A 24,910-nucleotide genomic window follows, 5' to 3' on the forward strand; every position below is an offset into this window, starting at 1 on the left:
ATAAAATGAAGTACTGCTTGGTGATACCTGAGTGAGGGTTCTTTAGTTGCTGCAGAGGAAGTGATCACAAGGTTAGGTGAGGGCCAGGAAGGGCTTCAGCAGAGCATGACCTCCTCAGAGTGCCACTTTATATTTGCTTTATCACAGCCAGAACCTTTTTGTTCCTCAGGTCTGCTTCTTTCTAAGTGTTCTGTGTAAACTGTGCCTCATTTGCTGCATTTTGGGGGATGCTCTGCCTTGCCCAGCATATCTTTGCCTCTCTTCCTACTGCTGCGCTCCTTGTTACACTCCTATGATTACGGTTTGATCATTTAATCTGACATTTTCTTCTTAATTTTTTTTATTGACAAATCTTAATACCCATACACCTCGTATGCTGCTTTTTGCCATGTTCTGTGCAGCTTCTCCAGGAAGCCTTGACATACAGAGGGCAACATGAAATATCCTTAGCTTGATTTTTAACATTTTTTTTAGTTATCCTCAACATGTCTGCCCTTGGCTGTTGGTTTTAACTATCCTTTGTGGATTTCTCTTTAAACTTGTCCGCAAAAAAAGTTGGCTTTGCTGGCTTAATATTGATGAATGGAAGATTAAGAGCTAACCCACGAGATGTGTTGTCTGAAGACAGAAAGGGAAGGCAAAATGCCCTTTCTGTAACTTCATTCTGTTCTGGATGTGTTTAGGAGCATTTATTAAAGAGAAGATCCCGCTTTGCCCCCTTACTATAAAGAGATGCTTTTGTCTGAGCTATCAAACGTTTAAAACTGGTGTAATAAACATAATCCTTTTGTAACCTTCTCTGTTGTGTAACAAACACATTTTCAACATCAAAGTTGATTATTAGCATAGCTGGTTCCTCAAAAGCCATTTCCGAAACGCATTGCAAATCGCTGCCTTTCAGCTAATCCCTATGCATATGCAAATCCCATTGAGCTGTTTGCTTGGCCGGGATTAGCAGCGTGAATTCAGCCCTTAAAAGCCTCCCTGGATGCCTGGGGGTGGAGTGTGGAGCAGGGCACAGTGGCGGCATTCCCCTCCGAATTCCTGCACCAGCAAACTTCCAGCGCTGCTGCCGGAAGTTTAGGAGAAGCGTTTTTCCTTCCTTCTTCTCTATAAAATAGAGAATCTTGAATTATATAATGTATAATGTACATTATTTATAACGTGCATGGAATTTATTTACTTGAATTATATAATGTATAATGAGCTTTGAAACTGAGGGTTAGGTCTGATGAGGTGATGCTGCACAAGGCAAGTGTTGCCCGCCAAAGCTGGAGCTTCTGCCTCTTCCTCTAGAAGAAAAGCATTTGCACTGATGGTGTTGTGTGATTTTGGTCAAATGTCAGTGCAGCTTTATCTGTAAGCTTCTCCTTTAATTTCAATTTCTGTTGTTGGAAATTTTAAACATTGAGACTGTTGTTCTCTGCATCAAAACTCTTCCCTTTCTTTTCCTTACTGGAGTTCTGTGTGAGCCAGACACAGCAAGGTCAGGTCGTGCCTGCTGAAGGATCTGGCCAGTATTTTGTGGAAAAGAGAGAATCCAGCACAGCATCGTACTGTACAACTCAAGAGATGAGTCTGGAGAACACAGAGCTGTTTTGAACAGCCTCTCGAGATTTTGGGTACTTCTTTAGCTTGGTCTTTTTGGGATCTGTGTGGACTTGTTTCAGCAGTGCATTTTCGTTAGGAAGTAAGCTCAAATCAGGAAGATGAGTTGGCAGATGGATGGGACTGCCTCAGTTATGAAATGATCCCAAATATTAAATGTAAACACAGGGGCCCAACATGTTTTATTAAAGGGTTAGGAAAACTGGGGGACTTTTATATTTTAGATGTGGCACTTAGGGATGCGGTTAGTGCTGGCCTTGGCAGGGCTGGGGTAATTCTTGGACTTGATTTTAGAGGGCTTTTCCAGCCTAAAGGGTCCTGTGATCCCTGTCTCCCTGTGTGGCTTCAATTCATTATTTCCTGCAACTTTCAAAACTTCAAATTAAATTTTGGAATAAATTGTAACTCTGACAGAAGACGTTTTTTGGAACATATTTGTCATCTGTGACAAGTGCATTCCCACAGCAACCTCCATGGAGTGCTGGTTTATGACCTTTAGTTCACAAAGTATTATAAAGCTGGTACATGACTAAAAATGGAATAGTTTTGTTAAAAAATGTGTGAATGTTTGTTCCTTTTAGTTTCAGCACAAGATCTTTTTATGTCAGGTAACTTCTGCACTGTCTCAACTTTGAAAAGGCTGAAGGTGGCTTTCAGAGCCACAGAACCAATTTTAAATTAAGGCAGAGGTTTGTTTTTCTTCAAGCTCTATCTGCACTTAATGAAAGAATGTTATTGGCAGATGCTGAAGAAATATTTTTTTCCATGGAAAATTGGATTTGGGGCATAAAACTTGTTAATGTTAATAAAGACAGGTCATTACTGGTCTCAAGTCAGATATGCAAACTCCAGGAGATGGAGTGCTGCTGGTGGCACTTCTGCTGCTGCTCCTTGGGTGTGAAAAAAGCCCTGGTGAGGAGTAAATCAGCCGGAGTTGAGCGCGCACACAATCGCCTCCCTCCCATCATTTATGCCCCTCCTGATGCCTGATGCACTCACTTGTGTCTTAGGCCTGGTAATTTACAGTCTCCCAGAAAGGTATGTTTAGATTTAAGCTGTGCAATAGTGTAACTAATGAGAAATAGAGGGAAATTTATAGCATTTGGTGATTGATTGGCCAAGTACCTCGACATTAATTGAAATCTGAGGACTCCCAGCTGTCTTTCAGTTAAAAAAAAAAATTATATAGGGAAAAAAAAGTGGTTTTGGAGTAGTGAAACTATTGCTTTGTAGCATTTATGGAGAACGTGGTTGGGGTGAAAGGTGTGATTCCCTAAAGAATGGAAGGGCTGTTTCCTAATCACCTGCAGGCACTGGCTGATCTGCACCCCTGGCACTGTCGCTCAGCTCCTGCTTTTACAATCCCGCTGTGACTTCAGTTGTCCTTCCCTGGGAGTTTGGCCCCAATTCCATCTGGGCACTTGGCTGTGGAGTCAGCAGGTTGTGCTGCTGTCTCTCCCCTGCTGGGCAGAGGCACTCAGGCCTAACTGTTGTGTGACAAATTATCAGGATAAATACTTGGCGTTAATCTCTGGCTTAATAACGCCGTTTAACCGGTCATCTCCACGGAGAGCACACAGCTCTCTCCTCTGCTGTCATCCTCTAAATGCACCGTTCTTGCTGGAGCTTAGTCTTGTGAAAATGTCTAAATTTTCCCATTAAGTGCTTAAAAAGTAATAAAACTAAAGCCATTAGCCTTCACTCGTCAGATCTGTATCAAGAGAAATATTCTTGGGCGCCATAAATCTGATCAAGTGTTCGACATTTATATCATTCGACTTCATTCTCTGGAAATGGACCTTTGAAGGTAAATTGCATTAAGTAGGGCAGTTTAAATTTTTAATACAATCTTATTGTAACTGTTAGCAAATGATTAAAGTGCAAAGGGGGGGCTTATGTGTTTTGGGAGATTTATGTGAAATGCTCCATGATGCTTCTGCTCTGGCAGGGAACTGCTTTTGTGACAGCTGGATGTGCATAAACCCACATACCCAGAGGATTTTTAGCTTGTAGTGGTGGAGGAGAGGACTTCCTATCTGCTGCTGGATTTCTGGAGGGTGTTTTGGGAGCAGTGTTTATTCCACGTGCACTGTGCTGTTGCTAACACAAAGCTTAACTCTTTTTCCAACAAGTCCCTGTGTGCCTAAGAGGGGGCATTTGGACTTTGGTGTCTCAGTTGGCAACGAGCTCTAGGGCTGAGGTGGTTTATTTAATCTTATTTAGGTCCTTGGTGGTTTGTTTTCTTTAAAAAAGGGAGGTTTTTCTTTAAAGTACAAGAACATTCTCTAGCTGGAGTTTGGTGCACAGCCTAGATAAGTTGTGCTTCAGAGGCTGTGATGTGTTTATGCACCTTTTTTTGGTGTTGCTGTAGTAAACCTGATTGCTCTTTTCTGAGGAGAATACTCACATCTTGAGGAATAATATCTGTGAATATTTAATGTGAAAAAGTGATATTTTTTCAAAGTATTAGGTGACTATAACTTTTTTCTTAGATGCCCCAGCAATCGTGGCCCTTGTTTTGGAACCAGCTGTGCCCTCTCTGGATGTAGCTGTGTGATCTCATGGTGTGGTTGCACCTCTGACTTCAGACTTTGAGTTGTTAGGTAACAATGTTGTGTCATTTTGGCAGTTAAAAGAAGAAAACCATTGATTATTCTGTTTTTTTGGTGAGCTTTTTCTTTAAGTTGAGTTAATAGGACCGTCTAGAGGGTTGGTTGCATCTCAGATTCACTACCACAACCAGCAGCTTTCTATCACTTTGTGTCCTTCTCTGTGCTCTCTTTGTGAGCTCGCTGGGTGTGCGTGACTCTTCAGAAAGCAGAAATGTTCTCTATGAAAGCAGTCATTTCGTGGTGTGTGCCCCAAAATGGGCTCTTCATGAAGCTGCTCACTGAAGTGGTAAAATCCTGAAGCATCATATAATTTTCCTGTTACTTAAACTCATGTTTTGATGTGATTAAAAAAGTGATTTTATGTTTTGACATAGAATTAAATACATACAATTATGTTATCCTTAAGAATGTTATTCTTAAAGGGTAATTAACAACTCAGTTGCTTCCTTTATGGACTTTTTACAAAACACATCAATTTGACAACATTCTCTTTGAGTCTTTTCAAGTTGACTTTTTTTCTTGTCTTAATATTTTTTAATCTTTGCATTTAAAATCATAACTCTGTGTGGGATATAACAGGATTTATGACTTTATTCTGCCCTCATGGGGAGATCAGCAGAATTCCAGGAGGTACTGGTGAGGTAAATCCATGTGCAGGAGACTTTACCTGTGTGTCTGGCACAATGGTCCCGTTAAATCCTCGAGTCGTGTGCTTCTACTTGCAGCACAGTTCAAGCAGTGAAGAAAACACAGGTTTATTTTTCAAATTGCTTCAGATGCCAGATTGTTTCCAGTGGATTTATTGGCATATTTGCTTACCTAGTCTTGGAAGGCAGTGATTTGCATGGAAGTTGAGAATAAGTGATGTGCAATGTTAATTAGATTTACCTGTGGAGGAAAAAAAAAAAATGTTGGCATTGATGAAAGATATTTAGTACCAAGCCTGATTTACAGCTGTATTTTCATGTCTTGTAAGACAAGGTTTAAGAAGCAAAGATTGGTTAGCCAAGCACTTTGTCCTGTAAAGCTTCCTAATGTTTTTGGTGCATTGCACTACAGATTTATATATTTTTGGTCAATTTGACTTCTTTTTTGGTCATCGAGGTTTCTCCCAGCAAGTCCCACCACAGGCTGTCAGAGCATGGAGGGGTTTGTGCTCAGTGCAGAGCAGGAGCTCCTTTCCCCGGTGTGACTTCACAGAGGCACCACTTCTTCAGGGCAAAGCAACTTCAGACATTTCTGGCTGCATGTGGCCAGGAATTAGCTGGATAAATTGCCATTTCCAAACTCCAGCTTTAGAATTGTCCAGCACACATTTCTCTGTAACGCCTCACATGTGGGATGCAAAGCTTTCCTTTTAAACAGAAAAATAGAAAGGTTGTTTAGCCTAGAAAATTGATTGAATTTAAAATAACAGGCACAATGGCCTTAATAGTGGCTACTTACATTAATGTTTCCCATTTGGAAGCGTTTGTGGTTCAGCCTTGCTCTGGTAGTTATTACTGCCTCTCCTGCAATATGTAATTGTGGAATAAATTTACTTTTATTGAACCCTTACTTATCCTGTAAACATGGAATATTAACGTAAAAGGCAGCTGCTGTAAAAATGTAAGCTGCTATATATCTTAACATCTTCCACCTGTGTTTTTTAAGGTAAAAGCAAGTACTTGCTCACACAAAAATCCTGATTTTGCATTGTTTTTTTTGCCCCCTAAGTAGTTAAAATAGGTATTTATTTAAAAAGTGTTTATCCCTGCTGATGTTTTTCACTCAGCTGTCACCATTCCAGCTTCAACTGAAAGCCATTTTTCTGTCTGTCCATCAGTGAAGGAAAATTTTCTGCGTTCCCATCTTTTGCACAAGTGGTAGGTTTTAACTGAGCCTGCTGTTTACTCGTTCTTGGACGTGCAGAGGAGATGGATGGTCTTACACAGGTTTTTATGAGAAACCAGTTTTGATTTAAATTAGTGGTAATTGGAGAAGAGTGTTTGCATCTCCTAAAATATGCAGCACCCCTGTACTGTGATCACTAAGAAGAGAAATGGCACCAGATGTTAGGGGTCTTGTATGCCTGGAGTCTTCCCTTTTAATATTCCAAGCTTTGCTTGGCTGAGCAATTTAAATGTATAAAAAAGCACAGGAGTAACTGTATTCCCTGCCTTTTGGGAATGAAAAGTGGTCAGACTGCTGGTACCTTTGGGTGTTTTCCAGGATCCATCTTAGGAGCAGGGAGTGGTCAGGTCTCAGCCTAGATGAAGTTTCCCTCAGCTCATCTCTGGGGTGCTTCAAAGTGTTCTCAGTTTTCCGAGATTTGGGGCTGGAGTAGAGTCTCACCTTGTGCCTTGAACTCCTCCTAGGGAGTCTTTTCCCCTCAGGTCCCTCCTTTCTCATCCTTGTCCTTGGATGGAGCTGTGCTGATGAGGTTGATGCCTCAGGTTTTAGCTTTTTTATTTTTCAGATTCTATGCTGCTTCAGTGTGTACACTCATTTATTCTGGGCTTCATATTAGGGGATGGTGAGCTCTCTTCACAGAGTAGGGAGACAAAACAAGGGAGACCAAGGGTGACTGATCCAAATCTCAGGCCCAAGAGCATAAACAATGCGGACTGAAGAGAGAAAAACAAGAAGGATGGGATTTGATAACCTAAAGCTATAATTTCCAATATGCAAGAACTCATAAAAGTGAGAGACCCCCTGACCGGTTGTCCATTTTGTGACCATTTTGGTTCATTTTGGGTGCAGCCCTGGCTGGGCTCTTGTGCTGCCCAAGGTGGATCCATTGAGGCCTTTTAATAAATCCCTGCTTTATTCTTTAACTCTGCCTAGTCTCTGTTCTAGGTCAGCCTTCACAAGGCGTCAGGGTAGATGAGGAGCTGATGTGTGAGCAGCCCTTTAAACCAAGGCAAGACAGCTCTGTCAGGGCAAATCCTCTGGCACCAGTGTTCCCAGTGGGGATGACTCCCAAAGGAGCACCAAGAGGAGTCAGTTCATTATGGAGGCACCACCCTGGTCTTCCCCCGAGGGAATTCAGTCCTCTGCTCCTCATCCCCGAGTGCAGAGTGGCAGGGCTTTGCTTGGGGAAATGAGCTGTGCTCGCTTGTTTCCATTGGAAAACGTGGTTTGCACGGAGATCCGCAGAGTTCGATGTGCAGCTCCAAGCTCTCCTGCTCAGGGCTCCCTGAAAACCACGTGGGCAGGGAGGGAGCGGAGATGCTGAGCAATGAGTGGGTTTTGACTAACAAAAAGTAGCATTGGAGATGGAAGTGGCAGGGGGTGGGAAGGTTAATTCTGTTGTGGTGCGCTAGGTCAGGCATGGAAGAAGAGGCATTCAAACCAACAGATTTCCCTCCCAACTCGGAGCAGGAATTTCACATGCTTTTCATTATCAATGCCTTCAAGCAGAATACGACTCCCAGTCATTCTGGCTCTTAGAATTAAATTTAGATGTATAAAAACTAAGCGTCAGTTCCCCTCCAAGACCAAATATTTGCTAAATACTAGTTCTCCTTGTTTACAACTCTAAGTATCCATGGTATATCCCTGTTTATTTGCAGAATAGTTCTTGACTTTGCACATAAATTTTGTTTAGATTTTCATTCTACTGATATATTGCAATAAAACCTGTCCCAAATTGGTAGATTGAGTATATAAAAGTACAGACAATTCAACTGATTTTTAAAAAGAGTTGAAATGCTTCTCACTGTCACGATTATTTTTGATATCTGCCATAGATTAAATTGGTATTCATCTGTTTTAGAAATAATTTTTAGAGAGTATTAAATTCAAATATTGTGTTCAGAAGCAGCTTGGGACAAAAATATTTCTGCTTTCTTGAAATTTTTATTCACTTTATGGAAGATCATTGTTCTGATGGAGCAAGGAGGTAAGAAATTTGAGGTGAGGAATGGTCTGTTTTGACCCCACCTGTTGTCCAGTTTGGGGCCCCCAGCATAACAATGCAGAGTTACTGGAGAGATTCCAGAGGAGGCCATAGGGATGCTCCAAGGGCTGGAGCCCCTCTGCTCTGGAGCCGGGCTGGGAGAGCTGGGGGGGCTCACCTGGAGAGCAGAAGGCTCCAGGGAGAGCTCAGAGCCCCTTCCAGGGCCTAAAGGGGCTCAGGAGAGCTGGAGAGGGACTGGGGACAAGGGATGGAGGGACAGGACACAGGGAATGGCTTCCACTGCCAGAGGGCAGGGATGGATGGGATCTTGAGAGGGAATTGTTCCCTGGGAGGGTGGGGAAGCCCTGGCACTGCCCAGAGCAGCTGTGGCTGCCCCTGGATCCCTGGCAGTGTCCCAGGCCAGGTTGGACACTGGGGCTTGGAGCAGCCTGGTGCCTTGCTCGTGTTCAGGCCGTGTGTTTGAGTCACCGAGTTCAGACTGTCCTGGGCTCCTTCCCCTTCCCTGCCCAGACTGTGCTGTGTGTGTCAGTGCTACAACACTCCTGTGCTCACATTGCAGGGAGGAGGTAGATATTTCCCTGGGCTAATTATCTCTCCCATGTGAGAGCAGGAGCTTTTGCAGATGAGGTAGTTTTCATTCATGTGTGGTTTTTGTTCAGTTTTGGTCTTAATTTAGGTCTGTACCACATAGGATGAAGACAAATCCATGTGCATATGTTAAAATCTGACCTTTGGTTTGCTCTCTTCACTCGCTAATGTGTTTTAAAATATTTTAATATATAGCTTCCCAGGCTCCAGATCAATAACCCAATGGGTCTGAAATGACAGAGTGCTACGATATTCCCCTTTAATTTAAACATGATTAGCTGATGAAGGTTATGATCAATATGCTAGGGGAAGATAAATTAATTGATATCATCCTTTCAGGATGATAAGAGGCCTATTGGAGGTGGGATGTAACTAATGAAGCTGCTTCTTCATATATATGAGCCATTCTTTATACAATGTATTCTTACTAAATCATGGTTATGCCATCATTAATTTACATGAAAAACATAAGCCACAGACCAGTTTGTTATTAAAATTACATTCATTTGAGAAGAAACTATGCTTACACTGTCCCTGCTTGTGCTGTAATGTAGTGAGGGAAAATAATCTTGGAATTTACATAATTGTCTTTTTGTGTTTGCTGAACAAGACAGACTGGGTTCTGTTGGCTTCATTCCAACGAGTTTCTGGGGAACTTTTTAATGAGATGCCAGTAAATGTCACTGGTTTTGGTGAAGCTGCTGCAAGTGACTGCAGACTCCTTAGCATAAGTTTTGTGAAGTGCTTCCCTTCGTGAAGAAAACTGCATGCAAGGAAGCTAAATTTAGTTAGTGCCATTTTTGTTTAGCCACTACACAAGTACCTGTTTCCAAAGACTGAATTTTTGATTAGTGTTTAATTTGTGACTCAAAAGGCAGCAAGAAATTTTATTTTTATGTATTTATGACATAAAAAGAGCTCTTTCCAAAGGCTTTAGCTGAATTAGCAGCATGAGCTCAAGTTCCAGTGTGTGATGGGATGAATTTCTGAAATGGTTTGACTTGTTTAAATGGCAAGATTGTAGGAGAGGTTTCGAAGTTGCTGCATTCCACATGAGTTCTGTTTGATCTTTTTTATTATGGGTCTGCCAGGCTGTGTATAGAGATGTTAATGGCTCTGATCCCTGTATCCGTTTGATAAATGCTGCTTTTCCTTCCATGCTGAAGAGAATGTCTTAATAAATTGTGAAAAAAAAAAAAAATTAGGCATTTTTCCAGCTGTGCTGCTGCTGCTAAGGAATAAAAGCTAAAATTAGAAATAATGATGCAGGTTCTTTCCATAAAGAATTTCACTGGGATGTGTGGTACCACCAATCCAGGTATTTATTCGGTGTCAGAGTTAGAATATTAGAACTTTAGGAATATTGGAATTTTATCAGTTCTAATATTCCAGTTATCTTTGTTTTGGGCCTCACAGTGGATTGCCCTGGTGCAGTGGCTGGTGAAACAGGGAAATCCATTTTATTCCTTGGCAGCAGAGGCCAAGCATCTCCTGTCTGCCAGGAGAATATCCCATAGAAGAATGGAAAATGTTTGCTACCACGAGCTTTGTTAGTGTGGTGTTACAAATACAGAGAGGACTTGGTACAGAATTGGTATTGCTTTTTGTAATTTTTCCCCCAAGTCCTCTGATGCTCACCTGGTGGAATAAGACTTCTAGAGTCACATTTTCCATGTGGAGAACCCAGCTGGAGTCTCCCACAGAGAGGACTTGGTACAGAATTCCTGGTATTGCTTTTTGTAATTTTTCCCCCAAGTCCTCTGATGCTCACCTGGTGGAATAAGACTTCTAGAGTCACATTTTCCATGTGGAGAACCCAGCTGGAGTCTCCCATGGGACACCATGGGAAACCAGCACTTTTCCCCATCCCTGTAACACATCAGTTTCTGGAGCAGGCTTTGGTGGTGACCCCGTTTGTGTGCTGTTCGTTGTGTGTTTTCCCACCGTGCCCTGCTTCCCACGAGTGCTCTGCCTGACCTGCCTGGCTGTTTTGTTTCCCTTCAGTTGCCCAGAAGATCGTTTCCACCAAGAAGAAGCAGCAGCTCTCAATCGGACCCTGCAAATCTCTACCCAACTCTCCGAGCCACTCCTCCGTGTGTTCTGCCCAGGTTTCTGCCATACATATCAGCCAGGTACAGACAAAAACAATGCTTGGAAAAGGAGCTGATAAGCTGCTTTTCATCTCTGATGTGTTTCGTGCCATTTCAAGTGCTCTTCTTGCTGCTTGAGAGGTAGTTGCCATTTTATTAATGCTGCCAGTGCTCTGTAGTTTGAAGTGGTATTTGAATTTTTTTTTTTAAGATTGGCTTGAGTTCAAGAAACAAAGTAGCAAACCATAATAATTTGGCTTTAAAGCCTGCTTGGATTGATAAGCCTGCTTTGGTCACTCTCATTGATACCCAGCAGCCTGCAGGTCTTGGTAGGCAAATCATTAGAGTTGCAGGATTTTCTGTGCTGTGGTTCAACATCCCCTTGCTGTGTTTTTGGTGGTTACTCTCACTCAGCTGTGCTGAGCTGATGAATCCCAGTGGTCAGAGTGCTGGAATTTTACACTTGGTATTTTGAGAAACATATGGTTAATACCAGCATTTTCTTAACATTAACATATGGTTAATACCAACTTTTACCCATGTGTATTGCATGCTCCCCTGTGTTTCCCTGACAATGCCCTTCCTCAGTGTCTTTGTTTTCTAGTGTCAACTGATAATCTCTGGCTTATCCCCAGCTGGGATGGATATAAACTGAATGATGTCAGGTATCCACAGCCATTCTGGTGTGGTTTGCAGTGTAAACTCAGTAATATGCAGGTTATTTTGCAGTCCTGCGCCACGCACACGAGGATTTGTTTTGGCTATGGACCTTTATCCCACACAGTGCCTGCTTTTTGGCAGAAGGGAGTAACTTCTCCCACTGGGTTATCGCCCTAAAGATGCAGGAGCCAGTTTAGTCTTCAGAGTTCTCTGCTGTGACTTACTCTGCTTCAGGCTGAGCCCTGATACAACCTCAGGCTGTGACTGTGATGAGCCCAAAGAGAATGTTGGAGTTCAGACCCCCCCCTTCTAAAGCAGGTGCTGAGTGAGGTGTGTTGCACCTCAGAAGAGCCCTGGCACCTTCTGGTGAAGAACAAGTTCTCACATGGGAGAGGTTCTCCCATTCCAGGTTTCCTCAGCTGCTCTGTCTCTGACCAGTTCATGGCCACAGCCCTTGGAACTCGCCCTCTCTGAGGGCATTTCTTGTTAATGAAGCCTTTTTTGCTGAAGGACAGCAAATATCTGGGGGCTCACTGGCTTCCTACACAAGTCTAGTTTGAAGGTCAACAGCAAACACCAAATTCTAGACCAATACCATCACCTATGCAGCAAACTTCTTGCCAGTGATAAGAACTGTTTGGGAAAATCAAGGCAAGGTAGCTTTTGTGATAAGGCTTCCTAGATTCTGTTTCAATAAAAGTGAAATAATGTTCTTTACTGCCTTTGCCAGGTGTCATAATTACCTAAAGGGGCAATTGCATCACCAGTCAAAGATGTCTCTCTTCTGAGACTGATGTCATGCCTAAAAGTAGAGGCCAGAAATCTGTTTCATGTCGTATCTCCTTTGTGCTACACTTAAAGGCAGTATGACCTTGTTTAAGGGAAGGAAGCTGAATCCTTATCCCAGACTTAAAAGAACTTTGCAACTGCAATTCCAAGTTTAAGATGATCTGGGGCAAGATTTGCCATCTCTGATCTTGGCTGGAAGACTGGCTGGTGTCTTGCCCTTTGGAACATCTCTCTTGGCGTAATGATGTTTCTCTGAAGATTTCCTCCATGAATCAAACCTGTTATCGGTGCAGTGCCCTGCCACTTGCATTCTCCACAGGAGCAGAGGCCTTCAGAGGCAGTGGTTACACACAGCACTTCAGCTAAAGTCGGATATTGTTCCATCTCTGGTTGGATCATCCCGGGGATTGAACTCCTGCAAACTCTCCAGATGACTCTGCAGTCAAAAGCTTAGGCTTTAGAGAGAGAAAAAAAAGAGGTATAGTGTCACCTTAGCCAGAGTAGTCCTTAGCATACCTTGGGGGGAATTCTAAGGCTCAGCGCCATCTAGGGCTTCTGTGGTTTCAGTCTGCCACATTGGACAGGGCTTGGAGCAGTCTGGTCTGGTGGCAATTGTCTCTGCCCATGGCAGCGTATTGGAATAAGATCAGCCTTGAGGTCCCTTCCAATCCAAACAGCTCTGGGATTCTGTGACAAACTTGTCTGTGTGTGTGGGTGCTTCTCCATCCGCGTGTCCAGGAGTCTGAGGTGGTGCCTGCCTCAGTGAGATCCCTTCCAGAAAACGCTCTCAGGAATGTCTGTAGCTGCGTATTTCCAGAGGCCTGTCCCACACAGTAAGATGCTTCCTATTTCAGAGACAAAATCCACTTGTCTTTGTAGCAGATGCTGCTTAATTCTCCTTCTGACTTAGTTTTTAGTGTCTATATCAGTCAAGGGGAAGGTTTTCCTTGAAAACCCATGTAAGTACTTCAGGTACCTCTGTTGGCTTTCAAGGCAGCACAGAATGCATGGAAAGAATTTTATTCTCAAATCCAAGGATTACCATTCATGAGCATGATGGACAGAGCAGTTGTATACTCTGTCAACAAGAGGGATGAGCAACAGTGCTTACATTCTGTCTGCTGCATTCAGGTATTCCAGTCAGAGTCCACTGTCTGGCTTTTTGGAACACTTCAAGAGGTAGACTGAGCTGTTTAGAGGGGAAGAAGTGTTGTGCAGTAGATTGGGGGCCTCTTATTGGCCACAGGACATCTTGGAGTAGGTCTTTAATTTACATTTTACAAGTACAGACCAGTCACTTCTGTATCTCTGTGTTCTGCATGTCTGTCCCATTTTTCATTCCCACATTCCCCTGTGCCTTGACATTCTTCATGGGCATGATATGCTTGTATACCATGCTAAGTCTAATTTCAGAGAAGAATGAGTTCCCTTTTCCCTCACAAAACCCCACAGAGGCATTCCTTTTCCCTAAATTCATCCTGGTGCTGGAGGAATTGCTTTTATACCTGACATATCAGGAAGGCAATTTTAAGATACTAACTTAGAAGAACAGTGCCAATAGAAACAGTTCCAAAGGGCTGTTTACTCTGCTCAGCCCCTGGAAGTGGAAATGATCTGGTTCCCAAACCCATGAGGCTGCTCAGCTCAGCCCCACCTGTGGTCCTCAGTGCCTCTGTGGGGGTTGGATAACCTGCCGAGGAGTTACCTGCAGCTGGTTGGCACTGTTGTAAAAACAGCTGGAAAAGCCTTTGGCACAACAGCTGCTGTTGCTGTTTGTGTGAAAGGCTCCAGGCCCCTTTCCAGACAAATTGATGTGCAGATTCCAAACAGGAATCCCCAGCAGTAAGCTGCACTTTTGAAGACAGAGATGGAAAGATTGTTTTGCCAGTGACTAATTCCTTGAAATCTGCAGTCTGCATATGTTTTCACACTGGCTGGCTTTCCTGGAATTCACCTGTTAGTTCTGCTGTGAGAGGAGATTGAAAATGGCACCATGTTTCCATGTCTGCCTGGTCTCTGTGCATTCCTCAATGACAGAGTGACCTTACACACCATTTGGTGAAGAAATTTTCTCCAATATTGAATCTAAACCTCCCCTGGCCCAGCCTGGGGCCGTTCCCTCTCCTCCTGTCCCTGTTCCCTGGAGCACAGCCCGACCCCCCCGGCTGTCCCCTCCTGTCAGGAGCTGTGCAGAGCCAGAAGGGCCCCCTGAGCCTCCTTTTCTCCAGGCTGAGCCCCTTCCCAGCTCCCTCAGCCTCTCCTGGGGCTCCATTCCCTTCCCTGGACACACTCCAGCCCCCCTCAGTGTCCATCCCTGTGGACTGCAGTGCCAAGAGTTATGCTTCCTGGTCAGCAGTGTCATTCCCCAAGGAGATTTCCATTACTCCTGGGAAGGTGTGGAGCTTAACATCAACTACAAAGCTGCAGCTCAGGTGTTGCTGCCACACAAGCTCGCTCCTTACTAGCTGTTGTAAATCTGTAGTGATGCATTAATCATGTTTGCACAATGCCTCCAGACAGTTTTTACTACAACATCATTGTCCAAAAACATAAATTAAACTACTAAAAGCACAGTGCAGTCAGCTTGGTCATCCATTATTTCATTCTATGTCAGACCTGATTATTGAAAAACTTTCTGGAAATTTTCTGGAATGTCAAAACTAAAACTAAAAGAGGAATGATAATGTATTTAATGCCACATATGTCACAATCCTTTTGTATTTACAGGGTTGTTTCTAACTAACCTAATATTTATCTAGAACAAACATTTTAGATACCTTCCTGTGAGGGTGGGCAGGCACTGTCACAGGGTGCCCAAAGAAGCTGTGGCTGCCCCTGGATCTCTGGAAGTGTCCAAGGCCAGGCTGGACAGGGCTTGGAGCACCCTGGGACAGTGGAAGGTGTCCCTGCCCATGACAAGGAATTGGAATTAGATGGTCCTTGGGGTCCCTTCCAACCCAAACCATTCTATGGTTTGCAAGTGTTTCTTTGGTTGTGTTTTTTCATTGTTCCAGGCAGTACCTTATTTTGAAATCACCTCAGAGTTTTATTTACAAAGTTGGAAATCCACTGGGCTTGGCTTGTGAGAAGAGAAACATTGCCTGCAGGACTTCTTTTAAAGAAAATCTCTGTGTGTCTTTGGGGAATAGAATATAAAACAAGTTTGTGTTTTCCTTTAGGAGTTACTTATAAATCACTTAGAAATCCAGGAGACAGCTGCAAAAAGTGTAAAATGATGCTATAAAATGATGAAGGATTTTAAAGGCAGAATTTTAGGGAATCTTTCATTTTCTCCATCTGGGAAGTAGGCTCTTAGGGTATAAATCTGGTAATTTCAATTTAAAAAAAATGAAATTTCCTTGCCACCCTTCTCATCTCCAACACATCCAGTGGTTTGGGAACAAGCTGCTACAGAGACAGGAAAAGCAAATGTGGGGTAATTGAGGCCACTTGCTCCCAGTTTGTCCTGCTCATCCGTCCAGTGTTACTGTTCTCCATTAGGACACTAAAAACGATAATTCCAGTTATGTTATTTCATCTCCTTTGTTTTGTACACATCTCCCAGTTCTGCTGCTGCTTCCTCTGGCACTTGAGAATGTTGTAGGAAATGTCTCTGGCCCTGCTCTTGCTTGCAGTGCCTTCACTTCTGCTCCTTGCTTTTTTGGGAAAGCTGCTAGAATCAGAAGAGAGTTTGGAACTTGCAGAGACTTCACTGGGGGCTGTAAGGGGTTGTCTCCTGCTTTTGCAGCCTGACTGGTTACAGCTTGAGATCCCCATCCCCAAGAAACATGAGGGAAGTCCCATGAGGCATCTTTCTCCTCAGGAATTCTGGAAATACCCTCTTACCACCTTTCCTCACTTCCTCCATGAAACTTGACTGCTTTAAAGATGGCCTTTCCCCCTTCTCTGTGCGTCCCAGACATTTCTTTTCCCTCCAGAATTACGTGTGAGTTACTGCCCAGCCCCTTCATCCACTGCTGCTCCTCTGCTGAGTTTTCCATCCCCAGCAGGCAGAATTTTCCCTGTTGTCCCGCTCCAGTCCCCCAGCAGCACATAGAGCATCTCCTCCTTCTGTGGTGTTTTTAGTGCTTGTTTATGTCATGTCTAATAAGTCCTTTTAAAGAAAAAAAAAAGACTTAATGACATTTTGATCCTTTCCATTCTGTCTGGTTTCCTCACCTTCCTCCTATTTGTGACCTCTGTTCATTTATTGTTTTATAGGCTCAAAGCTTTATTTCTTTCAGGACTAGGATGTAACATCACAGTTTTGGCTGCTTAGAATAAATTGGAATATCTTACTTACAAGTTTTGTATCTTTGCACCAGTGGCTTCATCAAATCCTGTGCAGGGCCAGGAGCTGGACTCGATTGTCCTTGTGGGAGATTCTGTGTTGTTTGGAATATGTTGGGATTTATCCAACCCCTTTGTAGCCATTTTACAACCCTGAATTATTTTCATTTTCTTGTTCAGCTTTCAGTGATCTGGTGTCTCCAGAGTAGGTTTAACTCCAGCTATGCAGCTCCATGGCACTGGATATTTAGAATTTAATTTAGTAGAAATCCAGATGTAGAAGGTTTTCCCCAGTATTTTGCTTGCTCATACACTAGAAAACAAATGAAACTGTTGCTACCCAGTTAAGGTTATACTGTGTAGAATGAAATGTGCCTGCTGTATAAACAGAGCTATCTAAGTATTCAAAAAATAATGGTGGGGGAGATGTTTAAAGGCTTGGAATAGAAATGTGTGGGGAAAGTGGCAGTAGGGCAGCCCTGCTGAGCCCCTGAGCCCTGGCTGCACTTCTGCATCAATTTGGAGTAAATCAGGAGTAAATAAGATACAGCTGTGGATTGTCATTTCTTGAAAGCAGCGTACCACTGTTTAAAACTCCCTTTAATCCTTGCAGACCAGTAATGGAGGAGGGAGTTTAAGTGATTATTCCTCCTCTGTCCCATCAACTCCAAGCACCAGCCAGAAGGAGCTGCGGATTGATGTTCCTCCCACTGCCAACACACCAACTCCTGTCCGTAAACAGTCCAAGCGCCGATCCAACCTCTTCACGGTGAGTCAGCCAGGGGACCTCTGCTGCTCTGGGGACAGCCTGAGCTTCAGCCCCCTGCAGCTGGGCTGCTCTGATGGCACAGGCGTGCTGAGACAGAGCTATGCAGTCAAAAAGAAGAATATCCTGGAATCATCGTTGGGTGGTTCTGTTTGACACTTAAACAGGAGTGCTTTTCCTAGGAAGACAGGCTGAGAGGCTTGAGGTTGTTCAGCCTGGAGAAGAGAAGGCTCCAGGGAGACCTTAGAACCTTTTTCAATGCCTAAAGGGGCTCCAGGAGAGCTGGAGAGGGAATTCCACTGGCAGGGCACGGATAGATGGGATATTGGGAAGGAATTCCTTCCCTGTGAGGGAATTCCACCCTGTGAGGCCCTGGCACAGGGTGCCCAAAGAAGCTGTGGCTGCCCCTGGGTCCCTGGCAGTGTCCAAGGCCAGGCTGGACAGGGCTTGGAGCAACCTGGGAGAGTGGAAGGTGTCCCTGCCCATGGCAGGAGTGGGACTAGATGGGCTTTAAGCTCCTTCCCAAACCAAATTATTCCATAACTACTGCAGTCTACTTTTGTTACTATATGGAATCAGTTCACTTTTTTCTTCTCCAGGGTTAAGAAAAAAGATGGAGATTAAAGTAACTTTTTTTTTTCCTTTCCAAACCACCTGTTTTTTGCTTCACTGAGAGGCCAAAAAACCCAAAATCAAACGAAAAAAAATCAAACAGAAACCTGCATGGTGCAGTATGATAGGTCTCTGTTATGCAGAAACAGTCTGGGAGATGCTAGTGGAGCCCTGAGTGAAGGTTTCCTTGGTTTAAGCCCTCTTGCTGAAAGCTCTGGGATCGTGTTGCAGGTGTAACTGTGATTTGTAAGCAGTTTTTTGACAGGTCAGACATGTCTCAGCAAACTCAGAATGGATGTGGGCTCTCCTGTTAACTTGGAGGTTGTAGCTACATGTTAGTTGTGTTTAGGAACCTACAACTTTCCCGTCAACATGGAGAATTTATATATTTTATTCCAAAGGTCATATCATGTTCACTTCCCACATATAAACACGAAAAAAACATTTCCTCAGACTGAGGGAAATCTGAGCTCTCCACCTTCAGCAAGTGGAAAGTTTGTCACCATTCTGGAGCTCTGATTGACAGCACAGATCCCCAGGTTTCCTCTCTCCCTCCCAGCAGAGGTATTTTGATTTAAACCCAGATCTCCCAGTCCTGTGAAGGAGAGGAAGTCATGCATTTGTGTTTGGGTGCAGATGTGTAGGTGGAAAACAACAAAATGAGTGGCCTGGGAAGAAGTGTCCCAGCTTTGACGCCGATATTTGACAGCAGCTGTGCAGATTTCTTCCCATTGGTGGGAACAACCTGAAGTTTGGTGGGAGAATTCCAGAGTTCCCAGCCCCACTAGATGTCAGTGTCAGCCCAGAAACCAGCAGCAGTCAGAGCTCTGGAAGCAGCACTGGGATGCTGCTGCATGCCTGAAAACATCGCCGTCCATCCATGGCCGGGCTGAAGGATGTGTGAGGGGCTGCCAGGGCTCTGGAGGTGGTGTTGGCATTTGGGAAACTGGGAATGTTTCAGCTTGGAGCAGCTGTAAATTTGAGAAAGGGAGGAGAGAAGAACAGACCCATCTACAGTCTCAGGATGGTTTAAGAAGAATGTTAAGTCAGCTGCAAACAGACTAAAGCTCTGGTTTGTGGTAATTAGTGAGAGCCATATTTACTAAGATGAGAGGGTGTTGATAGTTGTCTTAATGTCTGATAACTGGGAAAAATAGTAATAATTTGCCTTTGCAAATTTAGTTGTGTCTTTTAAGGTGGGTGTAGTGAGATTGTTTAATGAGTTGCTCTGTAATCTATGTCCTGAAGTACTTAACACCCACTCTGCTGTAACCCAGCTTCTGTGCCAAGTTATAACCTGGAATTATTTAATTGAATAAATAGATAACTACACAGAAAATGCTGATTATGAACAGAGTGTGTAATTAAAATATTTTACTGTTTAGCTCTGGGTTTCTTGCTGTGCTTCTCTTCCCAGTCACTTAAGCCTTTATCTCTTACAGAATCAGACATATTTCTGTTTAATAATTCCACGTTACCCCTTGTTAACAGGAAATCTGTTTAGTGATCTTTAGATCTTCCATTGTTGGAAGAGGACTGGGCTAAGCAGAAAATATTTGATTCTTCTTAACTACAGTTTTTTAGTTGGAATAGGGATGGGAATTTTAAACATGTTCAGTGCATTAAATGCAGCATCACATATTTTTGACATTGAGTATTAACGTTTGTTGTAAAGCTGTTGTTGCAGCAGCTGATTTTCTCCTTAAGTGATAAGATAGATGAAATATTAGAAAAATGTATATCCTTTGTTTTGAACAGTGTGATAACAGGGACCACCAAATAATCTTGTATAGGGCAGGTGAGGATTTAAAATGTATTTATGAGGTTCACTGGGCAAGAAGCTGATTCTGACCATGTCTGATCCCACACTGGGTGAGGGAATTTCTGGCGTAGAAAGGTGGATCACCTTTCCCACATTCAGTGTTACCTGTCTTACATATTTACAGAATTCCAAGGGAATTTTTCAGACTTAAAATGAGCTCCATGTCTCCATCTCTAGTGTTAGAGATGAGTATTTTACTTTTGGGGTGCTCAGCACTGCTGATCTGGGTCTGGTTGTGCCCAAAGTCAGATGTGACATCTTGGGCCAAGTTTTATGTGGATTAAGTCTGTGAGTGACTTCCAGTGCATTGGGGAAATCACTCCAATGATGTTCTTGCAGGTACTTTCATTTTTCCAGACTTTTTTTGGTTTGCTGGCACCAAGTTTTAAATAGAACCATTTATTGTGTAGATGTGCCATAAGAAAAAGTCCTGGGAAGTGTTGCTGCAGCATGGTTTGGAGTGGATTTTTTTCTGCTAGGATATAAGACATATTGTGTGTGTCATAGGTACAAAAGCATAAAAGATCAGATTTCTGTTTCACTGCACAATTTATCTTTATAAATAGCGGAGCGTGCGAAGATTCTCCTCTGGAAAACATTAGGGATTCTGAGACTACGAACAGCTAGAAGGGAATTTGCCCAGCAGAAATCCCTACATTTCTGTACTTTTGGTATTTACCAGTGTTTTGCTCATAGACATTTCCCTTCCATGTGCAGTGTGTGATTTCCAGCTGCAGTAACTTTTTAGGGAATGGTGATGATTTAAAACCAGAAATGAAAAACAGCACGTAGATATTCAGCCTGCATTTCAGAGGCAGGGTTCTTTCTCTAAAAAAAAGTCAGATAAAAAAGAAACATTCAAGTTGACAACTCCCCTCCCAAGGATTTGGGCACCTTCACTGAGTTTCTTTACAATGTCACTTACGGGCGCCTTGCGCCATTGAAGCTTTGTTTTGCCTTGTATTCTTGGGAAGTGGCACTTTCAGAGGCAGAAATCTGTCTTGAAGGACGAGGAACAATAGTTATTCTGCACACTGGATTTCATCCCTCCCACTTGTTTTGCTTGCTTTCATTTGTTCTTTGTTTAGTTCCCCGGCACGCCATTCCATTGCCCCGAACCATAGTAACTGGCGATCGGAGCCCGTTCCCGGCGGAGCGGGGCCGGCAGCGCGGGATCCCCGCTGGGTGAATGCGTAGCTCAGAATGCTCTTACTCCGAGTCCTCCCCTCACGCCCGAGGGCAGCTGCTCCTGGGTTTTATTCTTCCTCCCACCCCTTTGTGAGATGGGGGAGACAGGCATTAGCGATCCACGCTCCCGATTCTCCTCCTGATTTCGGAGTCTCTTCCCGCTGGAGCGGGCTCTGGTTTTCATTGCCCCAGTTCTCATGCGCTCCCCATGGCGGTGCCGGACACCGCCAATGGGCTCCTTTCATGCATCATCACCGAGTTGAAAAGCGCTCGAAAATGTTTTCCCATTTCCGATATTGTGTGAGTAATGTTCCCATTGGAAAGTAATGGAGTGAAGTTGTCACTTGTCAGCGCAGTTATTAAGGAGGATGACTCTCAGGTCTTCTTTTTGTAATAAAATAAATCCGTCAAAATCACTGCGCCCGTGCGTTCTGTCGCAATAACGGGCTGCGATCTGAATAGCTTCTTCACATTCCCATAGAACTTGATAAAGTCATGAAGGGAGCGCTGTGACCTCACTCCTTCCAGCTTTGGAGGAAGCCAGGATAAAGCAACTCGGGTTTTAGACATTGGTAAAATTCTCCTCATGCTAATTTTTCCACACTGTGTTCAGATAACTTTTTCCAGTCACCGGCTTTTCTTGCAGTTCCAACTTTCTAACTGTCCCAAAGCAGAAAAGAAAAATGTTGAAGTCCATATGGTCAAATCCAGTATTATAAAATCATATTTCTAAATAGTTGCTGACATTTCTAAGAGCCACACAGGTGTGAATTAAATGTATGCATGGCTATATAAAATTTTTTTTAACGAGGAGATGGCACATTCATTCCTCTTTGGAGCTACTGTTGGAAACTTCAGAAACGTGTCCTCTGATGTTGTGGGTCTTCAGACAGTGAAGCTGTAACTCTTTAAACCCCAATGCATTTCAGACTAGTGGATGGTTGAAATCTATGGGTGGCGGACAGGAAATTTATTCATTTTTAGGATGGTTGTGTACTTGTGTAGATTCAATTTTGAGCCTGTATTTACCTGCCAAAGTATTTTTAATTGCCCCAAAAGAAAAAAAAGGCAAATAAAAGCATCCTCTGTGTGCATTTAATGGAGCACAAACTTTTCTTTTCGCTCTGCAGTCTCGGAAAGGGAGTGACCCAGACAAAGAGAAGAAGGTCCTGGAGAGCAGAACAGACAGCATTGGAAGCGGCCGTGCAATCCCAATTAAACAGGTAATGCCGAAATAGTTGTATTTTTTTTTTTTTTTTTTTTTTCCTTCCCTGCTTTCCATAGTTGGGAGACAAGACACACCTCGGGTCCAGGCACGGCGGCGGTGGCAGGGCGAGCGCGGAGCGGCGTTTGATGTGCGCCGGTGATGAATGTGGAAGTCACTCACTTGACATCAATTAGGAGAGGTTCCTATGTGTATTAAAATAGGATCATTAGAATAAGAAGAGGGAAAATGTGACAACAGGCCTAATGAAGTGCAGTCTGCCGGCCTGCATATGGAGCGGGTTTCTAGGCTGTGCTGGCTTCAAAGCTGCCTTTGTAGAGGGGGCTTTGATTGGGCCGAGTGCTGCCAGGCGCAGGGTAAATCAGATCGCTCGACAAGAGCCCCTTGTGATGGCAGGAATAGCCTGATGTGGCCCTAATTTGCTACCACAGACGGACATCTGAACACAGTTTCAGGCTGCTCCCTAACAACGAGGCAATTAGTTGTGATAATCATGGCCGGTGTGTCAGCTGCGCGCTCTTGTTTGTAATTTGCTAATGAAGGAATTGTAACTTTGATTAGGTTCAGTTTCATTTAGACCTTATTATATAAGAGAACGTTTACAGCTGTAATGTGTGGCCTTAATTAAACTTTCTCATTACACAACAGGACTTGAAGCCGAGGATTTGTTTTGGTCTGTTTTTACTAGCCGAGATGCACTTCCATTAGCCTGGAAACTCGATGCTAAATTGTAGCTGGGAACACTCCTTTCAAAGGCAAAAGCAGTGCCAGCGTTGGATGGGAAGTATTTGGGGAATGAGATGATTTACTTGCTCAAATGAAATGGCACTGGGTCCATGTGGTTGAGATCTCCACATTCCCATGGAATGCTTCTCACACAGTTTTTCTGTCAGTGTTTGCAAGTGTTGACTCATGTGTGAGAGCTGCCTTCCTAGAGATAAGCTCCCTTTCTTTTTCACTTATTTTCTTTCCACATGTTTCTTTCCAATTGTTTTGGTGCCTTTCTTCCCCTCCAGAGGCTCACTTGCCTCTCCTGATCTTCCCTCCGTCCATGCCCTATCTGCCAGGTAGCCCTGGATGTGGAGTTGGGTTTACATATTTTGGGGTGTTTTGTGTTTTTCCTCTGTTTCTGGATGCAAGGAGGAGTTGATTTTGTACCCTTAACTATTAGCTGTGATTTTTCTTCCTGAAGTCATTCTAAAAGACCTTTTGGGACCATCAGGCAGCAAAAATGCTGTCGTGTGTGGTTCTCTACTAGGCAAATTTTAATCAAGCACACTGCAATCCAGAAGAGCAGTTTGAAAGCAGAGGAGTTCAGCATTTGGCTCTGCATTCAGGGGAGGAGATTCCAGGCATTTAAAGCAAGCTGCAATTTTATTTTCCTATGGCTTTTGTATGGTACAGGATGGGTTAGATCGGCTGCAATCCTTTTGGGTAATGCTAATTAAACAAGAGTGCAGCTGAGAATGTAAAACTGAGGAATAGATGTGCCAGTATTTATTCCAGGCATAAATAACTGTTCTTTCCTAAAATGCTGTTGTATGGAATTAATTTGATTAAAAAGACACTTGTAGGAAGAGTTTTATGAGGTAAACATTGTAAGTGTGATTGTGCCACAGTGTGTTGTAAAGAAATAGGTCTTACAATATCTGGAATTTCTGTATGGAAAAGCTCTCCTTGCAGCCCTGCTTATGTACCGAATATGACCAATCTTTTGAGAACGTGTCCTCCTTGTTACTAATCCCAATTATGGTAATTTCATTTTGTCACCTACAAGCCACTACCCACAAACCCTTGATGTGCATCCTCAGCAGGTCCATCCCATTCTTTGGGCTTTGGGGTGAGAGCTTGGGAGGTTTTTGCAGTGCTGCAGGGTGGGATGTGCTCCCAGTGGGATTTCACATCGTTCTCAGATGGATTCAGGAGGATTTTGGAGGTCTGGTCAGTAGAGGTGACTCCAGGTTCAGTTGCTGATACAGCCACGTTCTCAGGGGGCTCAACAGGTGCCAGGTCCTTGGAGCTCTCTCAGGCAGCAGAAATTCCTACTGGGAAAGTTGGTGCCTTTTATTTCATGCCTTAACTGGGAATAAGACAGACGTGGAAGTGAACTTCTCAAGCTAAAAATCTTTGTGCTGCTGTTCTTATGATGAGAAACCCCTTCCATGATGATGTTTTCTGTGACAAATGGAGTCACAGAGCCATTAAGGTTGGAAAAACCCTGAAAGATCACCAAGTCCAGTGCTGAAACAAGCACTGCCAAGGCCACCATTAACTCATGTCCCCAAGCACCACATGCTCATGGATTTTAAATCCCTCCAGGGATGGGGACTCCACCACTGCCCTGGGCAGGTGTGCCAATGCCTGACCACCCTTTCTGTGAAGAAATTTTTCCTTACAGCCGACCTGAACCTTCCCTAGTACAACTTGAGGCTGTTTCTTCTTGCCCTGTCTCTTGTTGCTTAGGATACTTGGGAATAGAAGGAGAAATCTGGTTTCAAGCTGCAGCATTCCCAGGACTGCTGTGGAAAATACAACTAAACAACAACAACAACGAAAAAGCTCCACCAAAAAAACCCCCACAAAACAACAACAAACAAACAACAAAACCAAATCAAACAACAGCCCACAAACACATGATAAAACCTCCAGCCAAATCAAGTTCCTTGGAGGCTGGAAATGTTCTGGTTTTGAGGAAAAAAATGGAATCTTCCACCAAAAAAAACCCCACAAAACAACAACAAACAAACAACAAAACCAAA

General features: G+C 43.6%; 1 protein-coding gene across 11 annotated transcripts in view; it reads left to right on the top strand.

The window, feature by feature from the left end:
- The window catches only part of AGAP1 (ArfGAP with GTPase domain, ankyrin repeat and PH domain 1), a 306,975-nt gene that overhangs the window by 129,251 nt on the left and 152,814 nt on the right, over positions 1-24,910 (top strand). For 8 of the 11 annotated variants that reach the window (XM_041399539.1, XM_041399540.1, XM_041399541.1 and 5 more), the window contains 3 exons: positions 10,714-10,841; positions 17,152-17,307; positions 22,057-22,149. In XM_041399539.1, coding sequence (XP_041255473.1) covers positions 10,714-10,841; positions 17,152-17,307; positions 22,057-22,149 — 377 coding nt within the window. The remainder of the gene's footprint in view (positions 1-10,713; positions 10,842-17,151; positions 17,308-22,056; positions 22,150-24,910) is intronic. The other 3 variants (XM_041399535.1, XM_041399537.1, XM_041399543.1) reach the window with 1 other exon arrangement.

The sequence above is a fragment of the Onychostruthus taczanowskii genome, unplaced genomic scaffold (genome assembly GCF_017590055.1).
Source record: "Onychostruthus taczanowskii isolate IOZ18803 unplaced genomic scaffold, ASM1759005v1 scaffold164, whole genome shotgun sequence".
NCBI classification, from domain to species: domain Eukaryota; kingdom Metazoa; phylum Chordata; class Aves; order Passeriformes; family Passeridae; genus Onychostruthus; species Onychostruthus taczanowskii.